Source organism: Haplochromis burtoni, unplaced genomic scaffold (genome assembly GCF_018398535.1).
Source record: "Haplochromis burtoni strain Fernald_Lab_line unplaced genomic scaffold, NCSU_Asbu1 Contig_2496, whole genome shotgun sequence".
Lineage (NCBI taxonomy): Eukaryota > Metazoa > Chordata > Actinopteri > Cichliformes > Cichlidae > Haplochromis > Haplochromis burtoni.
The window spans coordinates 1-12,034 of NW_024584857.1; the positions used below are offsets into that span (position 1 = coordinate 1).

General features: G+C 41.1%; 1 protein-coding gene across 1 annotated transcript; it reads right to left on the minus strand.

Moving 5' to 3' along the window:
* Nucleotides 1–4,962: 4,962 nt before the first annotated feature.
* LOC102308607 (DENN domain-containing protein 5B) lies at nt 4,963–11,356 on the minus strand (the record flags this gene model as incomplete). The annotated part of the gene is given in 3 exon segments (XM_005952922.3): nt 4,963–5,194; nt 6,052–6,627; nt 11,169–11,356. Coding segments are annotated over 3 exon segments (996 nt in total), but the record flags the coding sequence as incomplete, so codon positions are not given.
* Nucleotides 11,357–12,034: the final 678 nt, after the last annotated feature.

A 12,034-nucleotide genomic window follows, 5' to 3' on the forward strand; every position in this document is an offset into this window, starting at 1 on the left:
AAATCGTCAACAATCTAATCCAGCTAACTTACTTAGCGAGGTACGAAGAACGGGCCCCTGCACTTCAAAACAGGCTGTTTATATATTAAATCACAGCATGATGTATGACGTTGTGGTTCATTCTCTCTAGAGACCTGGTCTGACTGACTCTTACTTGTTGATCCTTCTAAAGATTAAACATCATCAACAGCAGCGACTGCAAACACACTCCATCTTCATCTGTCATGTGGTTATACTGCGTTTGTCTCTGACTGAAGTCCTCAGAGAGCAGGTGGCGTGTTCTCTGAGTGGAGGCACTGGAGGGAGGCAGGCAGAGGAAAGGCCTGTCCATTGTCTGCATAATTAAGTATGCAGACCATTGCAAATGAAGTCACCCTTGGCAACTGCAGTTCACATGGACTGGCCTATTAGTGCATGGAAGTCGGAATCACTGAACACACTGAGCCACGGCAGCTCACTCGTACAAACAGCGTTATCTTGAGCTGACATGTGAAGAGTTATAAGCCACTGTTGTCGATCTCAGCAATGATCATGAGAACTGGCAGGAAACCAGAAGAACACCAACATTGTGCTCCCTGCTTTTTTTCTAATTCTTGTGTCATGTCCTGCATTTGTAGCATGCTACCAAGGCACCAGCCCACACTTCATCCAAGGGGATTATTTCTAGAAGCAACAACTGGTCTGATAGAGACTACTCCTTATTGTCTTCTAAATGTTGCGAAATTCCAGACAAGGCCAGGTTATTATTCTTTGCAGTTGTTAATAATGAGTTTATATGTTTTAAATGGTCATAAAGGGGGAGAAACTTTGCCTCAAGACAGTTTTTTAAACAGGTGCCTGATAGGATTCAAAAAGCTACTACGGACAAAGGCAGAAGTAATGCCCTTTAAAACTGTCTGACAACGACGAATAGACAACAGATTAATGGGTAACTTAGCAATTTTAATTTGTCTTTAGGACTTTGATACCATTAGCCTTTGCAAAAAGTCATAATTTATTTTTCATTTCTATAGTTGAATCACAGTTTGACAGGCATTACATCGTCTTTTGCAGCATCAAAAAGATCCCAAAGAGCTGTTAGTTGTGTTTTTAAAAAAACTAGAGAGGGGGACAAAAGGACTAAAAACGATCCACAGCAGATGAATAGCATCTCAAAATTATATCCTAAAGAAACTGGAAGAAATCCAGCAAAGACCTGCCCTTCAGTTAATCCATGCACTGTCTCAGTGGAAGAATATTTGTTAGGAAGCCATTCTGAAGGAAACTAGAGATGGCACGATACCACTTTTCTATGTCCGATACCGATATCATAAATTTGGATATCTGCCGATACCGACATGAATCCGATATAGTGTTTTTTAATCAATAAAACAGTTTTTTAAATATCTTGCTGCATTTTGTATAAGTTCATACTCAAGTTAAAACAAACACTAAAGCTATTCTGTTATACCTGTATGTAAAAAATACACTGCACCCAAAATATTTCATAGTTCAGCAACACTGATCAATCTAATAAACTTAAACCTGCACCATCCTCCCTATTCTGGTATTTTAAAGAGTTAGCAACCTAACTAATAGGGTTACAAACTCCCAGCAAAAATAAATAAATAAATAAAAAATAGGGAACCACCCCCCACCCTCCACCTCATGATGCTTAATCGACGTAATCAACTTTAATTTGATGCAGTGTGGGGAAAAAAATGCACAGAAATCAATTAATTTTGAAGAATAACTAAATAGATTCAACATCTTTCTTCTGCAGAAGGTACCTTCCCAAAGGAAAAAGTACTATAGCTTACTAGGGTATATTTTTACATCAGATTAAAACTTTGGGTGTAAGATTCAGATAATTATTTATTAAAAGCTCGACATTTTAAATGAGAATAAGAAAGAAAAGTACCGTAATTGTCGGGCTATAAGCCGCTACTTTTTGCACAAGCTTTGAACCCTGCGGCTTTTAGTCAGGTGCGGCTTTTCTCTGGTTTATCCAGGATTTTTGTCATATCGTAAGACGATTTGTTTTGTTTGTTCCGCTGTTGTACGGCACTACGTTGCCTGGCGGAAGGGCATGAGATCAGACACACAGTATCGGGGTTCAAGAGCGGTATGTTGGTCACATGTCCATCCGCCAGGCAACATAGTGCCGTACAAGTAGCGCGAAAAACAAACTTCAAAGTAGCGCTACGCGTTCAGCGGGAGTCGTGGATGACGAGCGGCGATAAACTTGCAAAAAGCAAGTTATGCTCAACTCCACCGGTGGATTCTGACAGCGTGGAAAAGTGTGAAAACATCCACGATCATCAACGGATTTCAAAGGGCTGGACTGCTGCATGATGGAGAGGAGGACACCGCCACGGCCCTTCTGATGGTGTTCGACTCTGACACTGACAACGAGGATTTCTTTGGTTTTGAAAGTGACAACGAAGGAAAGAAGCTGAGAGTGGATGACGTAGCCACCCTGAGCCTGTTCGTATCCGACACTGGAGGAGAGGACTTTGGTGGTTTTAGTGCGCAGGAAGAGAAAGATGGTGGTGAATCACTGACTTTTCTTCTTGTTAAAGCCGTGTCACTGCACCTGAGCCTAAAAGGTAGGCCGAATCTATTTTTCTGGTGTGCTGTAGGTTATTGTTATGTACTACATTTGTTACTCATTTATGAAGCACAGCACATGTTTCGTACTTGTAATTACCGCTACTTGTACATATACCTAAAAAGTTATGCAAATATGTACCCGTAACTTGTTTTTCAAAATATTAATAAACGTGATGTCTCCAAACAGCCGTCTCTTTCCTGATAAGTCAACATTGAAACACCTGCGGCTTTTAGTCAGGTGCGGCTAATGTATGTACAAAACAGGATTTTCCCCTGATTTTAGCTTGTGCGGCTAATATTCAGGTGCGCTTTGTAGTCCGGGAAATACGGTATGTCTTTGTGTCCCCTTTTCCCTGTTCATGCCCTATCGGCCCCCCTGGCTAAACTTTGCTAGATCCGCCCCTGCACAGTTACGTCAGCTGCGTAGAAAAAGATCCTGGTGTAGAAAGTAATATTAAATACATTCTAACAACAGCTGATCAAGCTTAAACGTGCTGCTGTTGTTCAGCCGCTGGTTTCCTCTTTCTGGTGCAAAGTGGGCCAAAAACAAACAAGAGAGACGGACTCACGACGGAAAAGCCGATCAGCTGATCATTGATTGAAGTAGCAGCAGGAGAGAGAGAGGCAGTCGCTCCATATATCGGTTGTTAAGCTTAATGTGTGAATGCTTTACAAACAGAGATGGACTTACACACTTGCTTTACTTCTCTCTGGGATAACTTTCTCGGAGATGAAATACCGGTTTGGTAGCGAGGCTCCAAATGCTCAACCAGGCCACCGACAGGTCTCACAGGCCACAGCCGCTCTATCACGTGATGCATACTGCTCCGACGTGCTACGGTTATGAGCCGAGTTACGCCGTGTTGCAAGTTTTGTGAGGTGCTTTGTTGATATTTAATGGATCGATTACATTTTTTATTTCCCTCCGATATCCGATCCAGTAATTTAGGTCAGTATCGGACCGATACCGATACGTAATATCGGATCGGCCCATCTCTAATGGAAACAGGAAGAAAATGTTGCGCTTTGCCAAACTATGCTGTGGTTGCGGTTCTGTCATGGTGCAGGGCTGCATTTCAGCCAGTGTGAAGATGATCTTATCTAAACAAATGGAATTATGAAAGTGACAAAGTACAGTCAAATTTTTATCCACCACACAATCTGGACAGTGTTTAACCCTTTAAGACCTGCCATAGAACCAGGTCTTAAAGGGAGAGCTTATAGTATATTTTTACATGCTGTGGAGCCATTTTTGGGAGCATTTCAAGTTGCTATACATCAATACAACTGTTATAGCCCATATTTTAATAATATGTCTGCATTAACTGCATAGTAATTACATAAATTGCAAAAGTGCAATAAACTACAAAAAATTTTAAATTCATTTTTGTTTTTTAACATATATTTCTACTTAGAGAAATTTAAGAGGCTTATCCCTCAAAACTTTAAATACAAAAAAGTTGCAAAAATAGTTTCCCACTACAGGAAATTTATTTTGAGTGTCTTCATAGTTTTATTTTTGAAATACACCAATTTTTATATACTGCAGGAAAAACGAAAATAAATACTATAATGCAAATTTGCAAAAAAACCCAAAACAGCATGTGCATCAAAATAAACTATTTCCAGCAGTGCAATATGAGTCCTCAGCATCCCAGAAACGACACAGAAAGTCATAAAGTCAAACATAACTTTTAAAAACACCAGTATAGGCTCATGAGGCCCTGATGGTAAAAAACTACATTTCCGCAAAATGACGTCACTTCCGGTTTCGGGCAGGTCATGGTGGACATGCGATAGTTCACGCTGATGGACGTAGGAAGTGTTACAAACAGCTGATCGGATCGGCAAAGTGTGTTTCCGGAATATTATGTTTTTGTTGCTGCAAGTGCTTTTTATGCAGTTTTTGCAAAGCTATATGTGGAAGGAAACTGTGACCGAGGACAAGCTGATGGCATCAGATGTAAGTACAACTCCTCCGGTTTCATATGCAAAAAAAATTATTGCGCTAGCTTACGTGGTTGCAGAGCTACCGGGATTTAAAAATAGTTAAAAACATCTTCCATCTATGTTTGTACATGGTTTACATGGTAACTGCAACTTTGCATCAATCACTGAGCTAATTCCCATTTCATAAGCAAAATATAAAGAAATGTATCAACATTTTTGCATAATCTCTGAGCAAACATTACTTACATATAACAACTCTTCCACTGAAAGCAGGCACTGAAAAAGACTTATTTCACTTCAGTGAGAAAGTTAATTAGCCTGGAATATTTTCATTTTCACAACACATGCTTCTCAAACCAACAATCTGAACCATGTTCACACAGAAATAAATCTCTCACACACGTCCCCATCTGAGCTTACCAGACTCTTTGAGGATGGAGCACCTCTGGTAGCAGGACGACCGGAGACTGGGAGCACGGATATTATAGAGGCGTGCCTTGTCAATACGAGTGTCAAAGACATGGAGCATAGGCTCCTTCTCCTCCCACTGAGACATGATCTTGTTGTCGATGAAGGTGGCAAACATCTGTGTCTCGATGAAGTGAGACAGAAAGGGAAGGTAGGGCTCTGGCTGGTCTGACAGGAATGAAGCCTGTTCACAAGAGCATATGTATTTTCAGTACTGTGCAGTTCAATGTCATTTATATAGCATCTTTAGTAACTTTAGATTTTAAGGTAAAGACAGCACAATATTATAGAAAAACCTCAACTATAAAACAATCCCCTACGGCAAGCACAGGGAGAAAGAGCCCACTTTCAGACAACAATTTGTTTGTAATAAACAAAGCTAGCCTTAAACCACAAATGCCAGGAAAATGTAAATATAGAATTTTAACAGAAAGGAAAACAACACAATGAAATAAATAAGTCTAATCAGCACTAAACATTGACTGAAAATATGCAGACTGATTCTTCAGTTTAAAATACTGTCCATTCTTCCATAAAATACTTTAATAGGAAACAGTAACAGGAACTAACAGGTTTCACAAATAAACAGAACAAAGAAAATAGAGTCCAAAGAGACTACGCTATCATTTCTTCCAATTATGGATGATCTCCAGCTAATTCATGATAAATCCTCTGGCTTTTCTTATGATCCACTGTCCTTCCCTTAGATATGCCCTTCTTTCCATTTGTTCTTTTGCTTTTTAAATCACTACCAAGTGAGATGAACTACAACTTATTTTGAAACTGTTTCCTCCTGTTTATGTCATCTTATTATTGTTATTTCTTGGTTATATTGTGCTTTGTTTGTTATTTTGGCCTCATGTTCTTTTGATATCATTTTGTACTTCTGTCTAATAATAACTAAAACATCTTGGGAAGAAAAATGCCTCTTTTACAAATACCATGAAAACGTTGAGTACAACGCTTGTTTTCCAATAAGGTACGACCTTTTTACAAACATATTTCCGACTGAGGCACAACGGGAAAGAAAACCTTGATCACCTTGTCAAAGTTGTGCATCTGCTCCCTGTTGGTGAGCCAGGACTCCAGATCAGGAGCGCTCTGGATAACAAATGATTCATAGTCTGCAAACATGGTAGTGAAGCGGCTGGCGAACACCTCCCTCAGCTGAACGTTCAGTTTGGCGTTCCTTAGCTCCTCTTCTTCACCTGCTGTTTGGTTTCCTCCGTCGGTGGGCTGACCTTTGACTCCAGCCCTCAGGGCTTCCACACGTGCCACAGTCACCCCAGTGCGTTTAGTCAGTGCCTGCAGTCTCTCCAGCGTAGCATTTCCCTGCAGCAGCTCCAGCACCACTAACTCCTCTCCTGCCAGATTGCCATTACGTCCATCGTCCTCTAGCTGTCGAAGGGTGGCGGATTTGCGTTCCCTTCCTGGGGTGGACGAGGTGCTGCCAGGACTGGAGCGGGTCCGGGGCGGGGCGCCAGTGTTGGCAGAGAAGCCAAAGCTTAATAACACCTCAGTGAGCTCCTGGATGAATTCGGTCTTATTTGGGAACTGAGGGAAGTCCTCTGGAAGCTCGATGGAGTGGTTGTCAATATCCACAAAACACAGGTTGGCCTGTGAGAGGAAAACACGTTTTTATTAGGCTCTGAAATAAACTCTAATGGTGCAAGTTTCAGTTCTGTGATGTGCATTTCTGTTGGCACAACAAGTGAATTCAAATGTGTTCACCGCAGACATTGGATCGATGTGTCTTCTGTGCACTGCAGACAGGAGAAACAGCTGGTGGAGGCAGGATTAGTAAAGACAGATCGTTTTTAGGAGGTGGAGGTATGATGGGGGTTGGGATATGGAGTGTCGAGAATATAGGCCAATGGAATAACAGCATATATTCAGACACCAATCCAAATGTGATAGGATGGAATTTGCATCACGCCTCATGGGGGATTAAAGCAAAACCTCTAGAAACACTAAACATGTAGAAATGAGCTTCTACATATGACAGAATACAGACTGCTAAAGGACCTCTCAATTTAAAACGTTTGACAAGGACTATAAAAATGTTGCCAAACAGACCGACGTACACCACAGCTGGGGGAATTTCTTAGTTGTTCATTGATTGAATGTCCACATACAGGAATGTCCAAGTGCAATTCCTGTTTGCTGACTTCTAAATGTAGTAAATCTCACTGAGCAAAGTAAAAGAAGGTTTGGGTGAGAATATTGAATGAGTGTAAAAACAGACATCGAAATCAGGTGAGATGTACGTGGAGTTCTGTGAGACAGCAGTAAGCCACGTGAGCCCATGAGACTGTAAGCATACAGACACAACCAAAAACCAACTTGTTGAATTAAGTTTACAGAAACGTTCGTTTGGCTCTGGCCTCTCATAGCTATACTTGCAGGCAGAGAAAGGCACAGTGTAACAGAGCCAAACATCTCTCATGCTCACGTTTTTAATAAACAGGGTTAGAAAAAGACAAACTCTGGCTACACTTTCCTCCCTCTCATCATCTACTCTTTGTGTGGCTTTTCATTTCTAGGTCACATCCACTTCAAAGGCAAACACAGGGACAAACTGTTCATGCAGGGGCTCCTGTGAGGGGATAAGGAGGAGGTGAGGAGAGTTAGAAGGGAGCTGTGGGTGATGCACAGAGGCATCCTGCACTGAATTGGATAATTAACACCCATATGTAAAGTCCCAGATTAACGACCCAGGGTGATGATGGGGGTGTGAGCAAAGCCAGAGGCCTGAAAGAATCGATTTTCTGCTTTGTTGGAGCCTTATTGTGCCCTAACACATAAACACACACACACAGTAACTGTAACCCACCCAGCACTGGACTATACAATGGTTAAAATCCAGGACACATTCACCTCCTCACTGTCTGACTGAGGCTGAAAAGTGACAAAGCAATAAAAGACTACTCCTGTCTGGCTCTGCCTTGAGGTGAATTTAACGATATCAAGGAAACTGACTGTTTTTCATTTAATTATTTCATATCAGTTTATTTATATGTCTATAGCACTTCGCTCTCGCTCTGCAGGCCTACTTGTTGTTCCTAGAGTATTTAAAAGTAGAATGGGAGGCAGAGCCTTCGGTTTTCAGGCCCCTCTTCTGTGGAACCAGCTTCCAGTTTGGATTCAGGAGACAGACACTATCTCTACTTTCAAGATTAGGCTTAAAACTTTCCTTTTTGCTAAAGCATATAGTTAGGGCTGGACCAGGTGACCCTGAATCCTCCCTTAGTTATGCTGCAATAGATGTAGGCTGCCGGGGATTCCCATGATGCATTGAGTTTTTCCTTTCCAGTCACCTTTCTCACTCACTATGTGTTAACAGACCTCTCTGCATTGAATCATATCTGTTATTAAGCCTCTGTCTCTCTTCCACAGCATGTCTTTATCCTGTCTTCCTTCTCTCACCCCAACCAATCACAGCAGATGGCCCCGCCCCTCCCTGAGCCTGGTTCTGCCGGAGGTTTCTTCCTGTTAAAAGGGAGTTTTTCCTTCCCACTGTCGCCAAAGTGCTTGCTCATAGGGGGTCATATGATTGTTGGGTTTTTCTCTGTATCTATGAAGCGCCTTGAGGCGACTTTGTTGTGATTTGGCGCTATATAAATAAAATTGAATTGAATTGAATATAGTGCAGGGGATGATACAGTTAAAAAAAACATCACCTCATCCAATAAAGAAGAACAGCATTGTAGCATTATAAAGCATTAAAACTGCATGTTAGGCTTTTATAAACTAAAACTACAATAAATACAAAGAAAGATAGCAGATCCAGAACAAAGACAACATAAAGACTGTATTTCATCCAGCTGAGCTGGCTGCTGTGTCCTTATAGAGACTTGATCAAACGGAACCATTATCAATAAAGTTTGATTCAGTTTTTTTCCTGGTTTAATAAGTAAAATGTGTGTCATTTAAATGTGCAAGTGTGTTTGTTTTGTGTGTGTGTGTGTGTGTGTGTGTGTGTGTGTGTGTGTGTGTGTGTGTGTGTGTGTGTGTGTGTGTGTGTGTGTGTGTGTGTAGACTTAAAGGAGGTTACTTACACACCTGAACAGAAACTAGAAGATGTGAAATTATGAATTAAGTTCTATGTTATTACAATTTCCTGTTACAAGCTTTTCAGTTTGGGTGCTCCGAAAAGGAACATTTTTATAAAAATACAGATGACATCCTGATCTGGTGTAAATGCAAAAATCCTAGGTGACATCTTTCTGGAGTTTTGTGTTCACAAGAGTTTCAGAAAACCTGACCTCTGACCTCTTAGGTGGGACAAAACAAAGTACTTCGTTACTGTATTTATGTAGAATTTTCAGGTATCTGTATGTTTCTTCTGACAACTTTTACTCCCTACATTTTAAACATGCCTGTTACTCTAGGTTTATTTAAAGAGAATAATGTTTTTTTAGCCCTTTAAGACCTACCATAGAACCAAGTCCGCCAGAGCTTACTTTATATGTTTACATGCTGTGGAGCCATTTTTGGGAGCATTTCAAGTTGCTATACATCAATACAACTGTTATAGCCCATATTTTAATAATATGTATGCATTAAGTCCATAGTAACTACATTAATTGCAAAAAAGTGCAATAAACTACAAAAAAATTGAAAATCGTTTTTGTTTTTTTTACATATATTTCTACTTGGAGAAATTTAAGAGGTTTATCCCTCAAAACTGTAAATACAAAAAAGTTGCAACAAATAGTTTACAACAACAGGAAATTTATTTTGAGTGTCTTCATAGTTTTATTTTGGAGATACAGCAATTTTTATATACTGCAGGAAAAATGAAAAACAATCCTATGATGCAAATTTGCAAAGAAAACAGCAGGTGCATCAAAATAAACTATTTCCAGCAGTGAAGTTCGAGTTCTAAGCATCCCAGCAACTATTCAGAAAAGCATAAAGTCAAACATGACTTATAAAAACACCAGTATGGGCTTTTAAGGCCTACAAGTAAAAAAAACTACATTTTCCGCAAAATGACGTCACTTCCGGTTTCGGACAGGAAATGGCGGACATGCGATCGTTCGCGCTGACGTCTGTTTCACTGTGGGAAGTGTTACGAACAGCTGATCAGATCAGCAAAGCCTGTTTCTGGAATATTATGTTTTTGTTCCTGCAAGAGCTTTTTATGCAGTTTTTGCAAAGCTTTATGTGGAAGGAAACCGTGACCGAGGACAAGCTGATGGCATCAGATGTAAGTACAACTCCTCCGCTTTCATATGCAAAAAAAATCATTGCGCTAGCTTACGCGGTTCAGGTTCTACAGGGATTTAAAAATAGTTACGCAAAACGGAGCGTGCTGCTCTGACCGGCTTTAAAGGGTTAAGGGGCATCCAATGTACAAACAAACATCAACAAACACAGAGAAAGAGTGAGAGACAACTTTAGTCAGAAATAAAGATGAGAAAGACGGAGAGGAAGAAGAGAGGTTGGATTTAAAGGTAAGGACGGCTGAGTAACTGACAAATTTAAGACATTTTGTCTTATAGCTTGTGAAACATCTGCTTACATTTTGTTGAAATCAGTTTTGTAAATCCACACAGAGCAGCAGACCAGCTAATCACAGCCTGTACACAAAGGAAATCTACTGAAACTCACATTAGAAATGACTGTGAGCTGTGACTCTTTTCCCTGTGCTGAGCCACAGCACATGCTGTATCTCACGTTGACCCCTGACAGTACTCATGTGTGAAGTCATCCTCTTGATCCAGTAATTTGATATTTACCGGAGTATTTTTACAAGTATCTGCGCTTCTACTTAAATACAGAACGTCTGTACTTTTTCACCTCTGCCTGACCAAGAGTCAGATTTAAACTAGTCCCAAATTTCTAGGAGATGCACCTGTGACATAACTATGAAAATCCTTCATTCTCGAGTTACGGCGTTCACAAACTTGGCTGCCTTCTGACCATTGTTGATGCAGTTTCATGAATCCACAGCTTGATCAAGCCCAGTGACAGAGGCACCATACACCTACAGCACTCAAAGGATCTGCGGCCAGCATCCTGTGCCAGACCATAGACACCAACACTGGTACCCTGCCTGGTAGGACTCCTGGTCGATAGTAATTAATATTATACAGCTGGTTTTAATGTTGTGGCTGGTCTGTGCATTAACGCTACCCAGGCTGATGTTGTACCTCCTGAGGAAGCTCAAGTTTGGAGCGGTCAGTGCCCTCTTTGGACTGCAGGCCCATCAGGTAGGGAACAGGTGCATCTAGGAAATGAAGGAGGGAGGCTGGCAGGATGGGAACATAGACGTGCTGCCACTGGAAGGGAAATAGGAGGGTGGTGATGCCCTCTGCCACTGTCATCAACCGCTGGTAGTCTGAGAAACACAGAGAAAGAAGTGTGATGTGAGACAAGAGCATTACAGCAACACGTAGTTTCATGTCAGTTGTAAAATTGCACTCTGATGATCCTAAATTCACGCTAAGCTCCACCAAACACCACACAAGCACTGCTACAGTGTTTTGCAGGCTGGATCTAATATTGAGTTCAGCAGCAGTTCAATCAGATTTCATCATTATGGCCTGAGTGAAAAGTCCACTTGGAGGAAACATAACTAAGGTTTCATGAATTCATCATCCTCTCCTCTCCTATGGCCCTCTCCCCCTGGCTCAGCCAGCATCTCCCGATCTGTATGTGCACCTTCACTGAAGGTTTCCAAAGTCTTAACCACAGTCTGCGTGTCGGAGATACAGCTGGTTCACTTATCGGAAAACGTCCGTTTCTAGAAGCAGAATGTATTTACAATCGTGTTTAAATGTCTATATAAACACACACACACACACACACACACACACACACACACACACACACACACACACACACTTGGAAAAAATTATAAGCACAGCTGCTCTAGGTAAGTGTGTAAAATACATGTTAGAATAAATGTCACACACTCAAATAAAAAGTGAGGCAATAGGTCTTTTTCTTTTGTGTTGGGAGAATTAGTGATGTCTAAATTAGGGTGGTGGCCCCATGATCGGAAGGTCGGGGGTTC